Source organism: Apteryx rowi, unplaced genomic scaffold (assembly GCF_003343035.1).
Source record: "Apteryx rowi isolate R43461 unplaced genomic scaffold, aptRow1 scaffold_487, whole genome shotgun sequence".
Lineage (NCBI taxonomy): Eukaryota > Metazoa > Chordata > Aves > Apterygiformes > Apterygidae > Apteryx > Apteryx rowi.
The window spans coordinates 474,186-500,262 of NW_020450746.1; the positions used below are offsets into that span (position 1 = coordinate 474,186).

General features: G+C 38.1%; 1 protein-coding gene across 5 annotated transcripts in view; it reads left to right on the top strand.

The window, feature by feature from the left end:
* SIPA1L1 (signal induced proliferation associated 1 like 1) overlaps window positions 1-25,709 on the top strand; it is a 205,133-nt gene extending 179,424 nt beyond the window's left edge. For 4 of the 5 annotated variants that reach the window (XM_026078742.1, XM_026078743.1, XM_026078744.1 and 1 more), the window contains 9 exons: window positions 2,341-2,459; window positions 4,935-5,374; window positions 11,682-11,921; window positions 12,991-13,156; window positions 16,267-16,510; window positions 19,656-19,802; window positions 22,164-22,278; window positions 22,768-22,849; window positions 23,598-25,709. In XM_026078742.1, coding sequence (XP_025934527.1) covers window positions 2,341-2,459; window positions 4,935-5,374; window positions 11,682-11,921; window positions 12,991-13,156; window positions 16,267-16,510; window positions 19,656-19,802; window positions 22,164-22,278; window positions 22,768-22,849; window positions 23,598-23,741 — 1,697 coding nt within the window. In that variant the 3' untranslated portion in view covers window positions 23,742-25,709. The remainder of the gene's footprint in view (window positions 1-2,340; window positions 2,460-4,934; window positions 5,375-11,681; window positions 11,922-12,990; window positions 13,157-16,266; window positions 16,511-19,655; window positions 19,803-22,163; window positions 22,279-22,767; window positions 22,850-23,597) is intronic. The other variant, XM_026078746.1, reaches the window with a different exon arrangement.
* The last annotated feature ends 368 nt before the right edge of the window (window positions 25,710-26,077 follow it).

Consider the following 26,077-nt stretch of genomic DNA (forward strand, 5'->3'; position numbering starts at 1 on the left):
AATGCAAATTGATTGTTTGATTGTTGAAGCTGTAAAAATACCATGTACAAAATGGAAAAAATGCAATTAAAGTTTAAATAGTGAAATAAATCTATAGCTTGGTAGAATCGCTTTCCACCAGTGTATACATTTTCATTGCACTTGGCAATTAAGTTGTCAGCTGAGAGAATGTATTCACTACATAAAACAGCTGGGTACTGAGGATTTGCATTGTTAAGCCTTCATCTGGAGTTTCTGCACATAGACCTTTTCCCTACAACCATGCCTGACTTAAGCGTATATCACTCAATAGACACCAACAGAAATTTTGTCCTATCCACAAACAGTGCTGATCCAACATGATGAGCATGGTCAAGATTGCTAGATTTTTTTCCCCCAAACTTTATTACTGTAAGTTAAACAGTACTGTGCTTTTTCCATCCTTGCCTGTATACATGATGGTTTTACTGCATCACAGCTCTTTGCTTTTTCTATGTAAATGGACTAGTACTGAATGCAGAATAGCATTCAGTGAGTTCAGCAAGAGGTCGGTAAGAGAAAATGGGATGTTCAGATTCTGGAGATATACTTTGCTCCAGGACTGTCAGAAGCTCACTGAGCTGTGCCTGCTTATCGAAGCTATCTGTCAGTCCCTCCCTCACAACTCCCCCTGCACTACTTCTCACATAAAAAGCTGTGATTATACTGATCTGCAGTTCTCATTTTGACAGAATGATTTTTAATCGCATATGTTTTGATACTGTTGTGATGGTAACGACACATGTAAAACTGATCTTTTGCTCAGCATTACTTTTGCAGACCAACAGTTGTGTTTTGGTGCTGGCACTGAACAGACCTGCCAGCAAATTCTGTTCTGGAATGTCAGATTTCACTGTATTAGCAAAATAAATAAATAAGCCTAAAAAGAGCAGGAAAAATTGTGTGGCAGAAAAGATGGCTCCAACATTTGTCAAAGGTGGAGAAATGCATACTGACATATAATCCTGTATTTTATCTCTTGTGTATTGTCCTGCATTCAGAAAGTCCCAATTGAAAGCCACATCTCTGACTGGAGACTTTATTGCCAGTCTGGTGAAACTAGGTAAAAGTTTGGTTCACTGCCAGATAAGTACATTTCCACTTGAGATATTCTGTCTCAAGGTAAATAAGTAAGTAGGGCATGAGGTGCAGTCAGTTCATGCACACACACTCCTTCCTGGCCCAGCCTTAGCTACAGAAGACTTGTGTTGTTTGTGCACCAACACTGCTTGTTATCACTTGCCAAGGGGAATCAAGTGAGTTTGGTTAAGAAGCAAGTTATGCTGCAGATCAAGATTAACAAACCATAGCTGTGTTGGGGAAAGTTTTTACAGAATGGCTGGCTACCATGGGTATTGTTAAGTATTCGATGTTCATAAGCGCATATACTATTTAAAATCTGCATTTTATAAATGCAGAATATTCCATAAGCTTAGGAGAGAAGATCCATGTAAAGAAATACAACTAAGAAAGATTCTTTTTAAATACTGACTTTTGGCTCTGAGAAGTCAAATAACTACTTGAGAGGCTGGGCCTGAACATCCTCTAAACCCCCATAGTTATGTCCTGGGAAAAAATGAGCATAATTGGCATAGAGCCCTCTTAGGGGTGCCCACGTAAGATGACTGACTGGTTTGAACTCAGTCCACCAGTACCTGGTTTAGTTTAATAAGTACTCCTTTCTTTTGTAGATCTATACAGTTTCCACATTCACAGCTGTCAATTTATAAGGGAATATTGTGTCTTCTACAGATATTTCTTCAATTAAAAAGTATATACTTAGCTTACCTTAGCTTACCTCAAGAAATGTGTGGTACTTGTATTGGAGAAAAATGTATGCATTTAAGTGATCACTGTAGACTTTTGATGTTAATGTCCTGCCTTGTGTAGAATACTACTTAAGGAAAGCTGGATCTTAAGAATTTTTTAAATCACTTGTCCTCAGACACTGTGCATGTAGAGATACAATGTCTGTACACTGTGAAAATGATTATTCCTATGTTTTAATGTTGTGATCCAGCCCTTTTAGACAATTGGGGCATGATGCTTTTCAGGTGGTTCTGATAAAAGCCAGGGTGGTGCCTGCTGATTTTTCATGAAGTCTTACTGATTTATGCCAGGCAGGAATGAGCCCTTGCTTACTCACCTGTGTGTTGTCGTGATAAACATTTTTCATTTGGAATGAATTTCTTGTTAGGTAGCCAAAGTTTTTGGCTTATAGTAGTAGTGGGGACAAATTTTAGTGTAAAGTTAGTTTACACATTTTCTTAGTTTGTTACACTGCATACACGCTTCAGTACATCATTGTATGCTATATTGCAGAACCAACGTGTCATCTCCCAGCAGTATCAAAAGTACTGCCAGCCTTCAGAGAAAGTCCCAGTGGAAGACTGATGAGACAGGATCCTGTGGTTCATTTGTCTCCAAATAAGCAGGGTCATGTAAGTTACTTTTCAAAAAAAAGAAATTATTTAATGTTTTACTCCTGCTCCTGCAAAATAAGCCTGTCAGCTCTTGATACAGAAAGTGTTGTTCAAAGTTATATTTGGAGTGTCAGTTACAACAACAACAACAACAAAACCAAACAAACCCAGAAAACTCAAACCTTCCCTATTTAGAATACGGAGGAAGCAGCAGAGCAGATCTGTTACTTTCTGCATCTTACAGAAGCTAACCACAGCCTTTTAAAGTATTTTTAGTTAACAAATTTTTGTTGCCAGTTGAACAGCAATCTTTCATCAACAGATCTTGTCATAAGTAGAGGGTTTGTAGGAGTTTTGGTTACACCTACAGTAAATTTCCTTTGCAAATCCATAGCTATTCCTAGATCTCATGTGTGAAACTTGAAGTTTACAAATATACTATATATGGCAAGACTCAGAAAGTTGCTGCGTTGAAATAGGATAGTGGTCATCTTGCTTTTACTTTCATTTTTGTATTTTCTCAACTTTGCTCATCTAGTGTAACTCTCATTTCCTTTAAGTATAACCTATCTTGCACCCTTTTGGAAGAGTTTTTCTGAAAGGTCCACAGGAATCCTGCTGAAGAGAGTCATTCTTGCTTTATTTGTACATTTAATTTCTACATGGAAAACTGTCTATCTGTTTCCACAGAGTTAGATATGCACACCTTTTTGGTGACTGCCAGTTSCTGATTCATGCAGTAATGTTCATTAAGTTAGAAACGTCTTGAAAACCATTTAAGTCACTAGAATTRAAAAAAAAAAAGAAAAACTCAGACTGTTGTCCACTATACCAAATCATTTGTTTCTTTATTAAATTATACAATTAGCTAAAATAGAATTGTGTTGCGTGATTATGCTGAAAGTATCAATTGCATTTATTTAGGTGCAAGAAATAGTCTTTCATTGGTTGCTATTTGTTCTTTGCTCCTGCTTACCAGCTTTCTTTTTTCAAAACAATTGGCCCTCTTGCTTTTAGGTTGTTAGTTCATGACAACACACCTTTTTTATTAAAAAAAAWAATAATAAAAAGCTATGTTCATACTCTTGGGAGCACAAACTATTTTTATTTGGCTTGACCTGTTTTGCATATGATATATTTGAACATATAGCAGTGTAATATATGTCATTAACTTGCATTCAGAAAGTAGCACTGGAAATACTCATGCTTGCATTCTTCTCACTTAGTCATTGTTAATGTTCATTATGTAGACAGATGGATAGGGAGAGTGATACAGTCCCTAGTGAAGAACAGTAGCTCTTTGACTGGAGGTATCTAGGAGTCCAGATCTTCTTTCTTAATATTCCTCCTGTTTTTCTGTCAATTCTTGCTCTAGTATATTGAGAAACCGAGGATGACAAGGTTTCTTACTCTGGCTATATCCRCTCTCTACTTTCCCACTTTTCCAATGAAAACAGAACCTATCAGACAGAATACCTCATCTTTGATATTTGGCCTGGATCTCTGCCCCTGTCTGAGTTGTGTTTGCTAAACCTCCATGTGCAGACATTATAGATTATATAGATGATCAGAACATCAATAAATTGTTCAGATGGGAACTAAAGTTAAGAAATTCAGAGAGATAAAAATACTTCAAAGGTAGATCACTAAATAATGATGAGTGAACGGCAAGAATTTCTCTCTATAATGAGTTATTCCACAAATGCCCACTTTAGAATTGAAGACTTTCAATTTTTTCAGTTTCTTCATAGCGGCTGGCTCTCACCAATGACAGAATGCATAGGTCAGCCRGACACTGGGATACCCTGAAGGGACAATTTCAGAGCATTGCATTAAAGCTTCTTTTCTTGCAATTCTGTCTTCTTGGAAGATGATTTCAGACAGTTAAATGATATTTCAGTGGTCATTTGCAAAGGACACTTCTATTGAGGAGGAAACACACATAATACAAAAGGGTAAGAAGAGCAGTGGATGTTTTATCCTGCTTTAAACTTTTGAGAGGTGATTGGATTCTTAAAATAATGTACACTTTTTGTGAATTAGCTGAGTTTCATGTTCTAAACATTGGTCTCTTAAAAATTGGAATATATCAAGTATACTAGTTATAAACCAAGTTGAAGCCTGCACAACTCGTGTTGAAATAGAAACAGCTGATTTCCTTGAGCTGTGCTGAGCAGAACTGTACTTGAAAGCAAACTATGTAAAATATTTGGGGACAAAATGTAAATAACTCTGGCTTTCTCTGAATAGTTAAGACATGGCTTCCAAATCCTTATGAAAGCTTTTTATGTAGACCCAGAACAGTGCAGTGAATTGGGATGAAATTTTTGGAGTTTAAGGTAGTCTCCTCAAAGTATCTATCCTATACCTCAAAGTAGCGATCCTATTGTGCAGTGGTGACTTTTGTCACCCTTTTCTCCTCTTCTTCTCACCTGCGTTGCCATAATTCTGAAATAAACCTACAGGTGTGTTTTTGGATTGTTTCTTCTGTAGTCTGACAGCCACTACTCCAGCCATTCCAGCAGCAATACGCTTTCCAGCAATGCCTCCAGTGCTCACAGTGATGAGAAATGGTATGACAGTGGAGAGCGCACTGAATCAGAGCTGAACAGCTACAACTACCTTCAAGGGACTTCTGCAGACAGTGGCATAGATACCACTTCCTATGGACCTAGCCATGGCAGCACTGCCTCTCTGGGAACAGCAACATCTCCCCGGACAGGACTAACGAAGGAGAAAGTGGCACCACTGTGGCACAGCTCCAGTGAAGTGGTCTCCATTGCAGACAGAACATTAGAGAAAGAGAGCCACATAGATCGAAAGGCTGAGTCTTCACTGAGTCTGGATATTCACAGCAAGAGTCAACCAGCCTCCAATCCTCTAACAAGAGAGAACAGTGCTTATAGCCTTAGTGATGCTGTCTCACACACAAGGTAATTTTCACCTGTTATGAGATTGATGACCCCTCTGTACTGATTTTCCCTTTTTCGCTCTCTAGCCTATCAAAAGTGACAAGTGGGTGTTGAGGAAGGGTTTATACATGTTTTAACTAGTGGTTTGAAAGATCTGTGTGTAGCATGCTTGAAAATTAAGACTACCTTTGGTCTTTCCATCTGCTGCTGCATATAATGCTAAAGAGCATCAAGGAGAACATTTCTTTCTACTACTATTAARCTAACATAAGTCTTTTGTATGATGTGTTTATAAGGAATAACTTGCAAGTGCTGCTGTTCATAGGCTTATCAGAAGGGAGATCAGACCATTTTAATAATACTGTTTGATGCAAGATTCTTTATTAATCTTAGAAGTAGGTGTTTAAGATGTTTTGCATTCCCCTTCTTCCCGCCCCATCTTTTTGTCTGGAAATCTGCTAGGAATCTGTAAGATCAAATACTGAGAGCAAACTGCTGGGAGTAGAAGTCGCTGGGAGTGCTGGCATATGCATTTCAATATGTATTCTCCTGCAGTCTGTGGATAAGACATATTACAGTCACCTTCCCTCTTTCCCTCAATTTTGCCATTTGTAAAAATGCAGATAGCAAGTACAGATATAAAGTACTAAAGTACTTGAACACATTAGACAAAAGATACTCACTTACTTTACAAGTTAAGCAGAGTTGTTAGATGCAGAAGATATTTTAGACCATTTTCCTTACCGTTTTCCAAAAAGTATACCATATCATAGCAAAAAAAAAAAAAAAAAGAAAAGAAAACTCTTTCAGGAAGCTACGTGATCATCTTAAATTATTGGCTTTGCAGAGGCTGACTTTTGCATTTTTATTGCTAAGACATCTGTTTTGAGTGTGTAGCTATAATACCTATAGGCTGAAAGTCTAAAACATTTTTTGCTCAACTTTTTGAGCAGGGCTACATTTAGGCAAGGCTAGATGTTTATCAGTCAGTTTAACAGCTCCTGATAGAGTAGCTGCAAATAGAGGTTGTCATAGAGACTGTAATGTAGTGAACTGTCTCCTTGTGCTTTCTCATGATAATTTTGACTAAAGATTCTGTTATTGGTGGTCTAGTTCTGATTTTCTGCCTCTTTAGGCCATTTTAGGCACTAAAGTTAGTGTTCAGTTGGTGTAAATTCTATCCGATGCTTTGAGTCTGGTGTTTGTAGCAGGTATGGATATGTGAAGGACTTGAGCAAGTCGACAGAAAACTCTATGCACAAGAATTTGGTTAGAATTTAGGCTACCTTAACATATGCCCCTTTCTTGGAGGTAAAAATCCATGTGGTGATTATCTACAGTGCTATACCTTTTATTTTAAGACAGGCATGTTTATATGCATTTCTTCTTGGTATTCATTAGAATTCACCAAGTGCCCTGCAGTACTTGTCTGAATGAAATGTTGTTTCATGTAACTGGCAGCTGTTGTAAATGTGAGAATCTTACACAAAATGCTGATTGTGATGAAGCCAGTAGCATTTCAATTTGGAAGGAATTTTTTGGAAAGGATTAAAAGACGCTTGAAAAATTTGTGTATAACTATTGGAAGCTTTATTTCAAAGGTGTGCCTAATGGGAATGATATGTTTGTACATCTGAGGTTCTGGTTTCCACTTCTCTGGTCACCAAATTAGGATTAATTCATTTGCAAGAGTAAAAAGGCCAGGAAAACTTAGTAAAAAGAACGTTGTATCTTCACAGGGCAGACATACTCTGACACCTTTCATCTTTATCCTCCATGGATGTACTTTGCAACTTGATTACAGGCTTAGTCTAAGATGTTGTCTCATTAATAATTTATTATATGATAACATTATGTCTCCAAACATGGGATGTTCTCTGGTTTATTTGGCTTACCCTAAGTTATTTCTCTAATGATACTGGCATGGTTTGTTTCTCTACATGTTTTTTCAGACTGTTGTTGAATTTTCCAGATAAAGGTTCTTTAGGTTTTCTGCTAAATACAACAGTTTTGTTCTGTTTCATTTAAAAATAGATTTAAAAAATGCAGCTCTTTGCAAAGAAGAGCAGTAGTAGCAATCTGTAGAACACATGGGGCATGGCACTTGGGGAAAACTGCAATCCTTGCACCCACATCATTTATTCTGGAGGAGAAAAGACAGACCGAATTGTATTCCTTCTCTATTCTTTTATAATTTGTGGATACTAGAAGACGTGTTTGATACCTCAGAATAATGCAAAGGCACAGCCGAGGCGAAAAAGCTTTCACTGTTTCTCATGGCATTCTCAATTGGTGGTTACACACTCAACAGCCAGGCTGACCCAAGGATAGCCTAGCTCCAGCCGTTTGCTCCCAGCTCTCCATCGCTCTCTCTGTTGTGCAGGCACAACAGCTGGTTCAGGGAGCTGATTAAGCTGGAAAATGAAGCTTAAAACAAAGTTGTTGGTGTTTTGTTGGTGGTGTTGTTTTTGCTTTTTTCCTCCAGTCCAACCAGTCCCCCCGTCCCATTGACTTTGCAGCCTCCCAAATAGTTAGGCTGACCCAATAAGAGGGACAGCAAGGGCATGGGAAGGAGGCAAGGGCAGGTTAACCTGGCACTTCAAAAATGTAACCACAGCTTTATGCTTCAAAAAAGTGGCAGAGGGGAGAATAAAAGATGACTCTGAACAAGCTGCTTTTAGTGAGAAATGAACAGCTTAATTGTTGTGTTTCTCTATCAGTTTCTAAATTGTTATCCTTCATCACTTCTCACTTTTTACCTTTTGCCTGTGGATGCCAGAATGTCTGTAACATCTCTGGAGTTGGGATTTTAAGCAAGAAAAAAAGCAGTTTAGCCCTAAAAATAACTTAGTGACAAAAGAAAAGAAAATAACCACAAATTAGAGTGTTTGTGTCTTTAGAAGACAGGAGCAATAATTAGTGTTCAGATCATTTGATGGTGCATAAAAGAACTTGTACCTGAGAACTGGTGGCAAAATGTAAATTATAGTGATTAACTTTTACAGCAATGCTTCTGGCTCAGTTTTATTTTCCTTCTCCACCCCCATTCCCAAAGTCCTTCCTGATGATTGTGCAGATTTCTCATAGCATCCGAAGAGAATTGCTTTATGTAGGGCAGTAATTATACAGAATCATTATAGCTGAATATCATTAAATGAAGCCATATGCACTGACGGCATGAATTTCCTAGGGAAAAAAAAAAAAAATCAAACTTTCATTTCCACCTTAACAATATGGTTTCTTATGGTTCTCTCTTATCAAAACCTAAAGGAAAAGCACTGATACTTCCAATCCAATGTATTTTTAATTACTTATAATATTTTTAATATACTTAATGATTGTGAAATACTTTTATGAATGGCTCATATGAAATTCTTTTTGCAGATTGTCATGTGTCTGGGGGGGGGGGTTCTTTGTTCCTGTAGGTTTTAGGGTGGGTTGGGTTTTTTTGAGATTGTTTTGTTTTGTTTTTTAATTTATTCTTTGCTGTCTCCATAATCAAACTGGGAGGTGGGGGACCAACAGTGGCAAAAAGCTACCTCTCTATCCTGAGAAAATGAGTACTGAATTCCTTTCAGATACCATCAAGCTAGTCCATGAGTCTGTTGCAGTAGTAGGAATCCTCTCCCTCCTTCCTGGGGTTGAATCCTGCAGTAACTTGCCATTGCTACCATAGTGCTGCAGCTCCTGCTTAGTTTACATAGCATTTATCCAAAGTCTTTTGCTCTCCAAAAATACTCCCAGTTAACAAGAGTATCTCTTTATCTGTCAGTATGGTATTGACTTGCTTGCGTTAACTTGTAGGATAAAAAAGCTTCAGTCATATCCACAGTTCAGCACATAGTTCCTGGAGCAGCAGAATATCCTCCCAAAATACTGTGTTGGAAAACTACAGCTCAAAATACCCAATATGCTTTAATAAAAGCATATTAAAAACTGTGTGCTAATTTTCTTGCTCATCTGCCCTGGCTGCCCTTGGCATATATTATACATAATATATATTACAATAAATAGCATAATATGTAATGTTCATATAATAGAATATGTATAATATGCAATATATAATATGTGATACAATAAATATTACAATAAAATGTTACCTATCATTTATATTATTATAATACATATAATAATAATGGAGAGAGAGAGATTCATTTTATGTGTTCATTTTATCTGGAGCACTTTGAACATTGTTTTTTGCCCTCTTTGCTACAACACCTGTATAGTAATATTGAGGATCAAACACTTTCAACCTATCTAGGAATTATTAGTTTCTATCAAGAAATTATTCCTCACAAATAGTAATTCCTTGAGAACTACCTGATGGTATTAAAGAATTTTAGAATATACACAAAAACAAAAGACCTCTCCAGTTCTGGCATGTATTTGGGGGGGAGGAATAATTGAAGAAAATGTATGGGGTTCTGTTCTTGTTAAGATGTACATCTTCTGCAGATCTTGGTGTTTTAACTTTGCAGTGATGATGCCTCACAGGTGGACGGGTTTACTCAACATGTGTAGGAGTTTTCTTTCTGCATTTAAAAAGAAGGGGGGGGGTCCCCCTAGACCTTATTTTTCTCTGCTTCCTTGGTATAAAATGTGTTTGCTTGCATCTATCACAAATATAAAGGTTATAATGTGCAGCATCAGATATATGGGACTGATGGAACAAACTGTAGGGGCCAGATTGGGAAAATACAGTTTCATTATTTGCAGAGTAGGAATAATTCTGCCTTTTTTTGTAAGGCGTTTCAAATTTACATATTTAAAAAAATCTTTAAAATCTGTATTATTGTGATTTGAGTTGTATACATCTGGGGAGATGCATCTTTCCTCTAATGTGAGGGACTGCACAGCCATTCCCATGTACGTTACATGGAAGCATGGCCTGCAGGAGCTGGTGCTACTTGAGGTGGGAAAACTACCATCCACTTCAGCTCCTCATTAAATTCTTCTAACACTTCGTTGTTGGGATTCATGGTGCTTAACTTTAGCCATCTGAAAATGAAATGTATAGTTGAAGATAATTTTTTAGACTCCATCTGTTGTCAGTGGAGAGCAGATCATAATTCTCCCTGTCTATCTGGGACATCTAATTTAGGATGAGGAGAATCATCTCCTAGTGATATTTTTCTCCCCATTGACTACAGCAAGAGCTAGACAAGTGGCATAGATTAGATAACTGCCTTCTATAAAACTAAATGTAGATGAGATTATTTTCACAGGTGGTGGCATACATTTAACCTTAAATACTTTCTGTAATTATTTCAGTAACAGAAAGAGACATGAAAATGCATTATTTTATCAAAATATGAAAAGAGGATTGAAGAGTTTGTTATTAAGCTAAGAATGAAGAGATCATTCAATGACTTTATTCAGCCTTCCAGCTAATTTTTATTTCTCTGTCAGAAACTACTCTTTACCACAAGACCATCTTGAAACCATCTGTTTCAAATGCTTTCCTTGCAGCGTTGGATATAGGGAAAAATGTGCATAAGTTCTATAGAGAACTGATAGAAAACTAGTCTCAAAAGATATGATATTTCAGTACTAAGTCTGTGCATGAAGTTTTGCTGTAACTATAGTTAGAGAAGCCTGACCTTTTAAGGTGTGACAGTAGATATTGTCTTAAACCCTAATGCTCCTGGTATTATGCAAGTCACAGAGATTTTGATATCAGCATAAATAAAAACTAGCTCCCTTCTAAAGCCCCCCTCCTTCTTCCATGCAATAAGCTGCAGTTAGTCACCCTGACCCTTAGCATTTTCTGTCCAGGCAAATTGTGGTACAAATTAGAAACCCACTCAAAAACATCTCAATTTCTGTAAGAGCCCATTTTGCCAATGGCAGCTGCCTTTCAGACAAAGTCCAAGAAGTCCTCTTCCCAAAGATATATGCGTTTCTTCTTTGATTTGTTGTGACATCTTGAAGAGATGTTCTCTGTTGCTTAACTTCCTTCAAAATATATTGTGTGTTCTACAGCCAGGAATTCCAACGAGATACTGGGCTTGAGTTCTTCTGTTAATTCAGCTATAATCTCTTGTATTTCTTTTAAGCTGCCTAACCGCCATATACCTGGGATTTCCTGTCTACAAAGGAAGAGGGTGATATGTTCAGTCCTTAGAGGTTGCTTATGAAGGTTTTCATTATTGTGTGAGATATTTTTAATAAAACACTGGTGGAAGACCATTAAGAGCAAAGTGGTTTTCTACTCTGTGCTATTGATAAGAGTAACATTTTGTGTTCCAGAGTTCTGCTTTAAAAATGATTACACAAGATGCCTGCATACACATTTAAGGCAAGCTTTGTCTCTATGCTTCTTTTGCAGTACCATGAGCTCACGACACTCTGCGAGCCCTGTTGTTTTCACCAGTGCCAGAAGTTCACCTAAAGAAGAGCTTCATTCTGCTACTTCTTCACAGCTTGCACCTTCTTTCTCCTCCTCCTCCTCTTCCTCATCTGGTCCTAGGACTTTCTACCCTCGCCAGGGTGCTACCAGCAAGTATCTGATTGGATGGAAAAAACCTGAAGGGACAATAAACTCAGTGGGGTTTATGGATACGAGAAAGTAAGAATGCATTTTGGTTTTCTTGTTTGGTTATTAACTTTACATGTAAAGAAACATTGAAATTTGTGATGCTTCCTGGTATAGAAAAGCTCTAGCCTTTAATAGAATGCTTATTCTTCTGTAGGACTTAATCCCTCATCTAGAATTCTATAGTTAGGCTTAAATATTTGATAGTTGACTAATCTTATTCTCCATTAATTTTTAAAAGTCTTTTTTTTAGTCGTTTCCAGAGAGCCGTATGGATTTCAACCCTATTAAATTTTATAGAATCTTTCTTTGGGAATTCTTAAAGGTGACTCAAAATGTTATTTGAGCAAACATAAAGAAACTCCTTAACACAGAGGGCAAGTTCTTCCTTAGGCCTCTTATCTACGTGTTGATCTTGTGCATGCTATAAATTAGCTCTGTGTCACGGTGTTTCCTCAGCTAGATTGCTGCCAGTATCCAGCCAAACCAAATTAAAGCAAGCTAAGGTATCTCTGCATTACACTGTGTAACCATCTCTTCTGGAACAGAAATAGAGAAACAACTTTGTAGTGAAACTATTGTGCCTTTAAGTCTAGCATGACTTTGGAAAGGAGGTGATTGGGAGAGTCCATTTTGAAATAATTTGTTCAACAATTCATGGCTTTTATTGGGTTAAATACGGTTTTCCTAGATGATGCCAATAACTGGCCGTCAAAAGGAGGTGGTGAAAATTTGTGAAAGCTGCATTTAAAAAAAGCCAGCTAAAAGAATTAGGAAACTTGGTGATTTGTTACTTTGGGGTTCATTTAAGACGTTTGTTTTTTGGTTTTGTACAGAACATGCATTACATTAATAGATTCAGTGTTTTATTAGGAAAACGTATTATAACAACCTTTACATGTATTGCAAGCAGATGCTTTTAATAAATTTATTCCTTCAACAAGTATTCGTTAACATGAGGCTCTGCTGTATTATTCAAGACTCCTTCTCTTCTCTATGCCCCCACCTCAGTTTCCTCTATGAAAATCTTGAGGATGCCAATACTCTTGTTTCATGCCCCAGGGCTTTGAGACCTGAATGTGTCTGTTCCATTTCATTTAAGACGTCACCAGAGCGATGGCAATGAAATGGCCCACCCTCGGCTGCGTGCATCAGCAAGAGATCTACGAGCATCACCAAAACGAGCATCCAAGCCCACTGTTGAAGAGGAGCTGAAGAAATTGATAGATCTTGATAGCCCAACACCTGAATCCCAAAAGAATTTTAAGGTATGTTGAAGAGAAAGTCTGTCATCTGGGTAGCTCTTGTCACAGTGAGAACTGAGAACACCTAAAGAGCAATGGACAGAACCATGCTCTGATATAAGTCACACTTCCGTTGGTACAAAGTAGATTTGTGTAAACCTATACTTTACAAGAATTTGATTCCTCTGATTTTGTTGCTGCCCAGGCATATCGCTAATACAGCAGAGGGCTTCACAGTTTGGAAAAGGGTGAAAGCTGTGAAGCTTTAAGATTTCTCTGTAGAAAATATTGATTTTTTTCAAAGCAGTCAAAGCTGAAGTGTTCTTTCTTAAGCAGCTTTCTCAGTACTTTACATTGTTGGACAAAGTTTCTCGGAGTGTATTTTTTCCGTTCTCATACATAATAGGAAGATAAAATGCAAGACATGAGTTTCCTGAATGCTCATCATGGACAAAAAGTCATGTGTTTGCCATAGTTATATCTGCTGGAGGAAAATATTTAGGGAGCAATTTCGTTGTTCCAGTCACTGCAATATTTATGGCAGTTTTGTGTGCAAATTTGTAGAGACTAACATACCTAATTGCAAAGAACATTTAGGACTGCTGGCTTGTGGAAAAAAAAATGAGGTTTTCTTATGCATTTGAATTGTTCTTCCTCTCTGATTACAACACTAAACAGTGATGTGTTGACAGTATTGAACCTCCTTGCAATAAGCCTGCCTTCATGCCTCTCTGATCATGTTACTGCACAAGGACCAAGAATGCTTCCTAAACTTAAACAGATATTTTTTCTGTATAAATATCAGTTTAAAAGCGTTTCCTAAGGTTTCATCATGTGTATAAAAACATAAAAGTTTATATACAAATTTTTAAAACCCCATCATTTTCAAGAGAATGTCTTCATTTCTGTAGTCACTATGTACCAAGTCGGTGCTTAACAGCTCAGACTCGTCACCTAGAGCCCAAACAGTTTCCACAGCAACCATGCAGGAGAGAGAGCTTGCAACTTGTTTCTCTGCTTGTAAAAATCCAAAGAGGCTTGTTAAAACTTGTAAGTGCTAGGTTCCATATACAGATTATTTTAGATATTACTGTTGAGGCTGGAAGAAAAAAAATATTGCCCGTGGCAGTGGGTTCTCTGGGGGTTGTTTTTGTTTGGGGGACTGAGGGTTGGGTTTTGGGGGATTTTGGTTGGTTGGGGTTTTTTTGCTTGTAGTAGTTCTGTGAAGAGAGTGAGACATAGGTGATGGGAACATCTCCTGTGGGTTATTTCAAGCAAGGGAATTGTTCTCATTCCAAAAAACTCTGCCCCATATTCTGTCCCATTTAAAGAGGTGACCTAAAGACCATGAACAGTGTGTATTCACCCAAGTTTGTTGTTTTTCCGCTTTGGGGTCAGTGTGAATCATTTCTTACCCTAATCTTTATCTAGTGACTCTAACAAATATGTTGGCTCAGACTATGCTCTGATAAAGTTACTAACATCCTGTCACACTGATAAATCAAATATTGTTCTAATGTTCTAGGCTGCAGTTTTATGTGCCTTTTTATCATCTTTTCTGTCTTCCTATCTCTTTACCTACTTCTAATGCATTATATCTTATCAGATAAGTCACTCTTTTTGTTCTCTCCTCTCTGATTGCTCTGTATCAGAAAGCAGTTCCTACCCATATTGCCTCTCCTCTGTCAGATGTTCATATCTGTGCTGCGTTTTAGTTTAAAGGTCTGGTATTAATTGGTGGTTTCAATTCTTAATTCTTGGATAGACTTTGAATTCTTTAAGTAAACTATAGGGTCCTCAAGTAAACAATGTGTGGCTTGGTAGCTCTTTCTTTTCCTTCTCCTGTGTCAGGACAAATACTGTGAGTTTCTAGTGGATCATGATGTGAACCTGCTGGCTAAGCTTTTAAATTTCATAAGAAAAAGGTAGCTTGATTCACAGTGTAACATAGTGACAGCTGTGTTCTGCAAGTTGTCGTTTTTCTAGTGCTGGATGTGTATGCAAGGTTCATATTGTGATAGGCATAAGTTCTATCATGAGGAAGTAGTTGACATAATAGCAAGTTGACGTGGAACATGGCTTCTCTTTCCTTCCTTGTCTTTTGGTGATAGCAGGGTTTTTTTTGAATAATCTTAATTGTTTCTGATTGTTGATCCATAAAAGCAAAACCTGTAGCAAATTTTATTAAAGGTTTTTAATGGTTTTGGCAAAAAAAAAATTCTGGCAGATTGTTTTCTACTGTACGGTACCAAGAGTCCCTCCTCCACACTCTTCTCCCACCTTGTTGTGTGGGTTTTTGATCACAGGAATAGAATACCGTCTGTTTAAACTTTTTCTTCCCTTTTTCTGAGAAGAGATAAGTATTTTTCTGTGCAAATGAGCAACTCTTTATGRTGCTTAATCACTCTTCCTCTGGAAATTGAATTATCTCTTTAAGTTTGCTGATGGAGCAAATAAGGTTGACGAGGTCTTTCTTTCAGTTGACCAATATTCAGTAGAAGCTTTGAGACCGGATTTCAACCAAACTGGAAAGGTAGGTGTCTCAAAGATGGTAATATTGCTACAGGTTTCATGAAAGTTAGCGGCTGGTAGAGGAAAGAATTAGTGTCTCAGCTGATGGGACTGTCCCAGCTGGTATGCATTCTTGGTAGCAACTCAGTGGCACAGGACAGTGTGTGCATAGCTCTGGATTAAACACAGCATTGCTTTCTCTTGTCTGGGTCATGGAGGAAGCTGGGATTATGATGTGTATAGAATGCAAGTTCTCTTAGTCATGGGACAAGTTGTTTAATTTTTATTCAGAACATTCTGAAGAATTCAAGGGGTAGTGGCGGTTCCTAGTGGTTCAGTGATAGGAGACTCTTAGTTGGCATTTGCTGGTGCTCTGCCTGCAGGAAGGCAGTCTCCCCAGGCAAGAAGGAGACCTCCACTTTAAGTACCGTTCAGTTTGTTTTTGACAACTGTATCTGTTATCTAGTTCTAATGTCTTTTTTTAGTTTCTTTCTCTTTTCTGAAAGAAATATAATGTTGACACCTGCTTTCTTATGAAAAAATGGTTTTAAGAAACCAATTCAACAGACTTCAAAAGTATCTGTATTGATTTTTTTTTTTTTTTTTTTTTCTCGAATGTGTAGTCACACACTCTGTCCTGTCAGTCTCCATTTCCTAGCACTCCTACCACAAGGCGTGCCTTGCAAAGGACTTTGTCAGATGAGAGTATTTACAGTGGTCAAAGGGACCACTTCTTCACCTCACGAGCCTCGCTCTTGGACCAAGCCATGCCAAATGATGTCCTATTCACCAGCACGTACCCTTCTCTCCCAAAGTCGCTGCCCTTACGGAGACCATCGTATACATTAGGAATGAAATCACTACATGGTAAGTGTATTTCCAGTGTAATTCCCATTTTCAGAGGAATCCAGAGTGATTATTTTAAGGGAAAATGTTTGTTACAGCAATTAGTACTTCCATCTTGATTTTGCTAAAATAAGGGGAGTCAAGTCACGTGCCTGAAAATATAAAATAAAAAAAGGACTTTTTTTCTTTCCCCCTTGCTTCAGTGGGTATAAGATAGCATGACTGATCATGCAGTTACCTTATGGAGGGAGAACAAAAATTTGCCTCTTTAGCTGTCAGTTTTCGCCACCGTCTCCAGGAGTCATCAGGACTAGTGGACCAAAGGAAAAATAATGTATGCCTGGTCATGAACCACTGACTACTTCAGGTGTCAGTTGCTTTAATGTGGGTTTATGGGAACAAAATACTATTAAAAAAAGAATGATATAAAAGTGGATAAATGCAAGCGGACATTTGGATGTACCACTGTGCTAGATACAGCTTCTGTTGCACCAACAGTTTTTAAATTCAGTTCCTTACCTTATCCATCACAGTACTTGAGTTTTTTTAAATAATTTAATCACATGCAGCTCTACAAGGAAAAATTACATGGTAAATTTGTCAGGAAGGCACTCAGATTGCCCCCATTAATTTACTGAAAAATCTCAGTAAGAATATCTGATAGGTTGTGTATTACTGCATGTGAGTTTCTCAGTTGGTAAGAATGGGAAGTTTCACAGTTTCCCACTGTACCTCAAAACTAAATGCATACTGTATGTTTTCCAAAAATGGAACTAGATGTCACAGTGTGAGACTGATTTGTAATGCTTTCTGAAGGAGTACCTATCTGCTCTGGTCCATTCATGTTTTAAGAAGGAAATGCAATACTATCAGTAGGTTCAACTCATTGTGGTAGGACCTAAGCATTGTCTGTACTTAAATATGTAGGACACGTCTTCCCACGCTGAAGGATGCTGAAGAAATCTATTTTAGATTCTTTTCCTCTGCCTGTGATTACTAGACATCAGTTTTCAGTGTTGAACTTGACATTGTCACGAGCAGTTGTTTCTGTGTAAAATGTCTTCTGCTAAGAGTTAGAAAACCAAGATCATGTCAATCCTTCTCTCCATAGGTACAAAAATAATTTTGCAGACTTGGTTACACTTGTAACTGACTGGTGGATTTGACTTGGGTTTTGGGTCAGAAGACTAATGATGCCTTCCGAGTAGAAAGGAGGAAAACGTCACTTGGTCTCTTCGTTTAGAAGCCTGTATTCCCCCCCCCCCCCCCAAAAAAAAAAAAAAGCTTGCTTGCTTCTGTCATATTCTCTTCCACACCAAACCGATTACTCTTTCTAGCGCATAAGCTTTATACATTTGTCAACAAAATAGGGTTTTCAATTTTCTGTAAAATGTAGGCCTCCATGATAAAAGGACCAACTATTTGAGTGACACGTGAATTATCTGCCACCTACTTGCCTTTGCTGAGAGGAGGTTTAAGTAGAACCAGGTATTTAATACCACAAGTATCTGTTGACTTCCAGCTATTCAGAATTCTTTGAATACAAAGATCTTAAAGAACTGCCCTTCCATAGCACCTTCATTTGGTGTGAGCAAGGAGAACATTGAGCTAAAAACATTCTTATTTGCTAATCTGTCTTCATTAACAGTCCAACTCATACTTCTCAAACAGATAACTTTTCAAATGGTTGGTTCTTTTTATTTTAGTTCTGTGTATAACTTCAATAATCGTAAGTATCTGTATATTAAGACCTTCCCAAATACCTGTTTGGGAGAGGGGAAGGCCTATGCTTTCCATAATACAGGAATCCTCAGTGCTTCATATTTGGCTAGACTTAGGTTTAGAAGAGCCAGACTCAGAAAATAAAAAAAATAATAAATCCTTTTGAGCAAAGCAAGTGAATATAGCGTAGGTTTTCAAATGTTTGCTTCCCAGGCAGAAATATTATTTAGCTAGAGTTATTAGAAAGAAATTATCAATGACTTTAATGTCAGCTCCAGTACTCTTGCAGGGCTTTTATCAAAAATTGAATATTTAGGAAAAGGACATTCAAAATGGTAGTTCTAAGAAATGCACAAAAAGTATTGTTAAGTGGAACAGACTAGCAAAAGAGAAGTAAAAACAAGCAATGTAAGTAGTGACATTTGTCTTAGTGGGCTTCTCCTGCCCCCCATGCTCTCTTCCCATTCACCATAACCTAATTCTTTCCCTCTTGCCCACTTGTATTCTTCACTGTACCCTTCCTCTGTGCAGCTTCCTCCCATGTGCCCAGCCCATCTTCTCACTCTTACATCTGTAGTTCTTCTAACTACAAATTTTTCACTATTTCTTTATCCCCTGACCACTAGAAGGCAGGAGGAAGCAGGTTGTTGCTGCTGCTGAGCTTTCACATGTGCTGACTGACCAGACATTACATGTTTGTTGATTGTCCAGCCAGTAAACTGAATAAAGTAGTTAACTGTGGTGCTCAGTTTGCCCTTCCCCATCCCTTTCAGTAGTAGTATTTAAACATTTCACTTTCCTAAGAGCCATTTTTTTCAAAAATTAAAGGAACTTTATATTTTTATACTCTTCTCTCAGGTTTGCCAATGGTTTTTCCATAGCATGCCATGTACGAGTTTATGAATGGGTGTGGTATTTTTCAGTAAAGGTTAAGATGCTTGGCTAAACTGCTGGGGGATATGCAATGGTGTTGGAAGGAGTTTGAGAAGAATCATCTTGTTCTAGTTTATCTTGGTAGGCCTAAATCTGCTCCCATTGGTTTAGGAGACTGTAAAGAGAGAAAGAACCATGATCTTGAATTTTCCGCACAGGCAAGTACATACTATGCAGAGTACTCCAAAGCCTTTTCACCTTGTGAAAGGGCCAGAGTCATTGGATATAAGAGCTTACCCAGTACTGTGGAGCGGCAGAGGTTGGTTTTTGTAGTGTTAAGCTGCAAAGATTCAGGCAGATTAGGAAGGACCTGAATGTCCCGGTAAGATGCACTATATTGGAAAACTGGCTTGTAACATCTTGTATCTGGTCAACTCCAGCTGATCAGACATCTCACTGAGTTGTTCTGCTTCCAAAAATCCTATCCTAGAAAAATTAAAAATAGGAATGCTTTAGTATTAGGAAAGGAACATTTTCTTTGCAGCTTATTATTTGTTCTGCATTATTCTAGGAGAGTTCTCTGCCTCAGACAGCTCCCTCACAGATATCCAGGAGCAAAGACGGCAGCCCATGCCAGACCCTGGTCTTATGCCCTTGCCTGATTCTGCCTCTGATCTGGACTGGTCAAACTTGGTGGATGCTGCCAAAGCCTTTGAAGGTGAGTTTTCAGCAAATAATACTTGGAAAGCTTTCCAAGTCTTTCTGTATGGTCTTTCGCTAAGAATTGTTTTTTAATTCTGTCTCTTGCCTTTGTTTTTACTGTTATTTTTTTTACTTGGTGTGAAGCTTAAGCTATTTTAAAGCAGCAACTCAAGTCTCAGCAGCCTAGTACTTTGTTTGCATTTAATATTCAGATGCCATTTCTTCATACTAGAATCCGTCTGTGCTATGTTTTGGCCAAATCTCTGTGAAACTGGCTACTTTCATTTAATGTAAATCAGTCACAGAGATCACAGCTAGCATGGAAAAACATCTGGCACAAAAGTGCAAAGCGAAGCCAAGTAGCAGGGAAAAGCGTATGAACACACTAATGACTGCTTATTGCACTAGCAAGAAGTTTCTGTGCTGCAGCTGAAGTGCACTGCCAAGGTAATTTGGGAAATATGCCTTGTTGGCACATACTTTTCCATTGCCATTCCTTCCCCCTGCATATCCAAATACATAGGCTTGCACATAAGTGTCATTTCATCCTATGGCGCTTTCCATCTCTTTGACACTTAATGAACTGAAGAGAACTGTAAACCACTTCGATGTATTTGAATTTAAAATAAAATACTCTTCAGCCCAAAGGGAGCTTACCTTACAGTTATTATAATCTGATGGAAAATTCTTCTAGGTGCATTAAACAGAAGTGCCTTTTCCTAATATCTTCGTAAGTGTAGTCCTACCTTCATGAAGTTGTTACCACTGATCCTTGCTCTTTTGGACATTTATTCTACATGGTACAAGAAGGCTGTGAAGTAACTTTCTGTCTGTTGCTTCCTTGGCTGTTCTCTGGTAGTAGCTATATGAGTCATTAAGACAGTGCATGTCTAAGCTAATGTTCAAGACGTATGTGTATACTCTGCTCTATTGCTGTAGGAGTTTGTAGGGTCAGCATGAACAGCATTTCTGTTTCAAAGATCTCCCCTTTTTTGCTGCATTTATTTGACTCTCCTCATCAACCTGAATTCCTCACTTTTGCAGGCCCCTAACTCACTTGTGTTTTTCTTCAAAAGTTTGAACAAAGTCAGTGTATTGAAGGTAACAAACTGACAGCTCGGATCAAGAAAAGCTGGGGCAATGTGTTGGCAGCTTCATCTCACCGCTGCAAAAATATGTTCAAATTTGCCTCAGAAGAGAACAGCTATATGATATCAGTGTAATTTCAGTCTGTAGCCTCTGCCTGGGTGCCAGCAGGGGCAGACAACTACCAAGCAGTCTAAATAATTCTAAATAATTCTGGCTTGTGATTCTGGAGACCTCTCCTCTACACAGTTGGTTGGTGTCTTCAGCAGAAGCCTCTGGAGTTATAACCAGTGATAAATGCAAATGGCTGGAACAAAACCTGCCTGGATTTCTGAGCTACTCCAACCTCTGGTATTCTGTTTCAAAGAAAGAGAGGAGCAGGAAAAGTTCCATCACAACTAAGGCATGTTAATTTTAGCTGTAGTGAAAGCACAGAATAAAACATTTGCCAAGCAGAAAAAGACAATATTGTTCTATTTCCTTTGAGAGGCCAGCAGCTGCTGAGGAAGAGAGATGCTAATTTATTAATGTAAAAATGTTTACGTTACTGTTTGCCCTATGAAACTCCAGAGGTGGCGGTCGTGGGGGTCGGCTACAGTCACTCTACATGTAATAGTGATTTAGAGATGTGTTAATGCATAAATGAGCAGTTGTAAGACCAAAAAAAAAAAAAGTATAGACGCAAGGCAGGGAAGAAATTTCACATCTCAATCTGAAAACATGTTATATAAATGCATAAGGAAAAATTTCTGGTTCTGAAAAATGACACTGGTCAGTTTACTTTCCACATATAAATTGTGCACAGTAAACTTTTCTTTCTTCAAGATAAAGAGATGCTTTATGGAGTGAAGGAAGCTAAATACAGATATTGAAGTATTGGGTAGTGTCATGCAGTGGTACCCAGGGAGTTCTGCACAGCGCTTGTTGATCCAGCTCAGTTTCTTGCCTGTCTTGGAACCGTCCTTGGGTGGACACTGCTGGCACTGCTGCTGTGTCTCTGCTTTGCATGCTCTAGCATCTTCCAGGAGAGCTTGTTAGCCTGTGGGTGACACAGGATCTGCGTGATCATGCAGTGCTCTACCAGAGCTAGTGCATACACATTGAACCCAATACAATGGGCAACCTGATACAAACACTTTGTACGCCAGTTTACTTCTGTCAAATGTCATAATCTTATCTTGAGAGAGAATGCTTAGATTGCTTTGAGATCCTGCAGTGTGGTTATTACGCTGTCCACGAACAAATCATCATTACAGTTTTATTGCTTTTCTCTGTATATGTGTCTCTTCAGTTCAGCGAGCTTCATTCTTTGCTGCTACTGATGAAAACCACAGACCTGTGAGCGCTGCCTCCTGTAGCGATCAGGCTGAGGAACAGCTTACTGCACAGATAAAGACTTATACAGGGTAAGTAAATATATCAGATAGGTAGGTTTTCTCAACTAGAAATTGGGGAAAAGAGCGGAGACATCTTTGGAAGCCATCCCTAGCCCTCACAGAAGACCTCTTTTCACAAATTCTCTTGAAGAAGCTGGGAAATGAAAACAGAAGTCATAGGTACTGTTTAACCTCTGTGCAAGTTTGTTTGTTTGTCAGAGATGTTTGAATGTGTCCAAGGCTATGGTATTACAGGCACATATAATAAGCAGAAGTAGAGAGAAACCAAGTGATGGGATGACCCCAATTACTTACGTGTTAAATTTATTACTTTGATTAATCTGCTGCACATGTTACATGTTCTCTTTTTGTTAGGTATTTTTTGTTAGTGTTGTGAATTCATAATGTTCCTTAGTGCGCACATATACAAAGCCATTTGGTATAGATAAGGCTGTTAGATACACTATTTGAAGATAGCAAATCCTGTCAATACCTACTTTTGTTTCCTGCTCTCAACAGTAAAGAATCTCCTCCAACTCTCGCCTCTAAAGTGGACCAGCTGGAAGGCTTACTGAAGATGCTGCAAGAGGATTTAAGGAAGGTAAACATTCAATCTACAGAAAATCTGTAAGGCATATGCTTTTAGTGCTGGCATGTGATACTAATTGTGTAATCCTGCTTTGCCGTGCCTGAGCCTATAACAGTCTCATCCTTCTGTGAAGAAAAAACATTTCTTTACTACTTTTATCACACCGTAGTTCCAAATATGCAGGGCTAGGGTGGAGTGTCTAAATTTTAGGCGTCTGACTCCTACTTAAATTAGGAGGGTGATTCAGAGCACTTCCACTCCTAATTCAGGTGACTGTGTGAGAAGCCTGAAGTTGCATGTGAATATTTCCTGCTGATGTCAAAAGGTCTGAAGTATCATCTAAACGTACAATTTCTACTATGGAAACTTTCTCTATTAGGCTGATGTCTGCTTGATGTAGGGAAGATCTGCTGTGGTCAAATGAAGTCTTGTGTGGCAAAGCATTTACAGAAAAGTTTCCTATCTCTAGCTAACCATCAGCCATTGAACATACAGAAGACAGCATGAATAGTTCTATTTCATCACTTGGGGAGCCAGTTTCTGTAAGAGAATTTAATGTAGAGGAATCCCTTTCATTCAAGCCAAAAGTGAGGGATGAAATGTCACAAATGTCCCAATAGTATAAAATGTGTGTTAATGCATGTAAAATTCTGATAAAGGATGAGGGTCATGGTCTGTAAGAGATTCTTGCCTATTGGTATAGGTAGAATGCGTGACTTAGAATTATAACCAAGATTTGTATTTTTTCTTCGTGCCTAAGGAAAAGGAGGACAAAGCCAGTCTTCAGGCTGAAGTACAACATTTGCGGGAAGACAACTTGCGGTTACAGGAGGAATCCCAGAATGCAACTGAGAAACTGAAGAAATTCACCGAATGGGTTTTCAACACAATTGATATGAACTGAGAACAGTGTATGGGGAAGCAAACTATCCGTTATGAATATTATTAGTGGGACTTAAGCTTTAATGCCACCTTAATCATGACATGTGAAAGTATAGTCAGAGCACTTCCCTGTCCTTCATCCTCCAATAACCCTTTTTTGCATCTCTGCGTGCACTCAGAACAATTGCAGATCAACAATCAATGTCTGCCTTTTGTAGAAAAACAAAAAATAAATAATTTTAAAAAGGTAAAATAAAAGTTTAACTGCTAAAATGTGAATGTCTATTTTTTGCACATTGTCTCTTTATCTGTTATGTACAAAATGATTTGGAGGCTGGATCAGGTTTGCTGTTCCATCTGCCTCTATTTCCATTAACTCTTTTCTCTCTTTTTCAGGTAATCTGCTTTTCCTTGCAGCTTTGGCAAAAATTATGACATCTAGAAAATTAGAAAGAAATGTTTATTTTACTGCTTTTCTTACATTGTTTTCTGAAGTATGCCACAGACAAGGGGATGTAATGCAATGTTTTTAGGTGTCTCTTTAGCAATTTGCGCTTGATTGCTAGTGCTCCCCTCCCATACGTTACAGAGAACATGTGTCCATAGTGTGTGGTACAGTACAACCAGCATCATAATATTTGGAGAGAGACTAGAAACTTGAGCCGTGAGTGAGGCATATTATTACACATGTATTGCATTAGCATTTCTGGTTGCCTTTGTTTCCTGTGGAAACAACGGCTGCAAGTAAGTTTAYGAACAACAAAACTAGGCATGCTGCAGTTCATACCGTATCAGGCTGGCTGAGAGATACTGAGTACTGTTGCTGTACTGCTTCAGTATAGTCCCCTACCCTTCCAGGGGAATCTGTTACTTGCATATGTGCAGAAGACTTTGGCTGAAGTTGTAAAGAGATAAAGATTATTTTTTTTCCCTTGAACTCTGTGTTTCCCCAAAAATCCACATAAATCATCTCAGTGCACCTGCCTTTGCATTCCATTTCTCTGGACTTCTCAGATCATAACAGATTTGAGAAATGTTTATTAATCTTGTGTTTTACTATGTGAGAGGTCTTATCCTTTAGTGTCACAAACAGAGGAATAAATAAAGGTGAGACTAGAGAAATTTTTTTTTTTCAAAGTAATGGGCTAGGATTGGAGCTCTGAAATCCCAAATTCCCAGTGACACTGTCTAGCATGAGATTTCCCAACCTGCCAGGTACCAGGAAAGTTAATTTCTTCTTCTTTGAAAGAAGAACTAACTTGCCGCAACATATCACCTTTCCAGAACACCTCTTAGGTGTCAGAATACAACTTTTAGGCACTGCAGCCTGCATAGGCATTGAACCATGCAGCATGCTGAGAAACCTTTCCTGCTGCCTTCTTAGTATGCAGTCACTACCTTAATAAACATTGCCTTGCATAAAGTGCAGTATATTTGGGGGTTAATTTCAAGAACATCCTCTCCCTCCCCTTTGCCATGCTCTCAAATAAACAAAATCATCAGGCATGGTCTTGCCACAGAAACTTCAAATCGATCTCTTCAGATCCCTTTTTCATGCTTTTTAATCGTGCTCCACACAAGTACACACTACACTTCAACCTCAAACTTAATTTGTGATGCAAATCCCCATGGAGTTCTTCTCTAATGTTTTGTCATGGAAATGGATCTCTTTGGAATTATTTCTGGAGTGCTTTTGTAAAGGTTTAGAATGTTCTGGGTTTTTTAATGACTTGTATGAAGGAGATTTATATAATGCCTGATATTATTTGTAAATGGGAAATATTGCTAACATCTCTGAGCATCCTGAAGTCTTGCTTATTCTCTTTTATTTTTAAGTTTGTTTTGGTTTTTATTTTATTTCAAAAAAGTATTTTGGGACTTGGGGCAGACTATTTATTAGAGTTTTGCAACAGAGTTCTTCTTGTATGATGCCACTCAAGGCTACTTGTAAAATTCTGACAATAAAACTCATTTTAAAGGCTCTTCTAAACCATTTTCATGTGATTTTATTGGGTTTGTTGTTTAAAACTTTCCATTGTTCCCATTTCTTCTCACTTTCTCCCTGTATCACTTTTCTTTGCTTTGAGATTGAAGAGCTTAATTCTCTATTAGTTTTCTTCTTTTTATCCCTTTGAAGGCCATCATTTGGTGTTTACACGCACACTACATCCCTTGACTTTTTTGCTTGAGTTAGTGCACAGATCTGTTCTTCCCCCATTTATAGTAGTCTTTTTTCTTTATTGTCAAGTGTTTTTTTTACCTTTAGTGGCTCTCTGAGCTTCACTAGGCTGATACAGTAAAGGAGGGGTAGCATTTTTGTATCATTTCCTCATTATTCTAGAATTTATTTGGAAATTA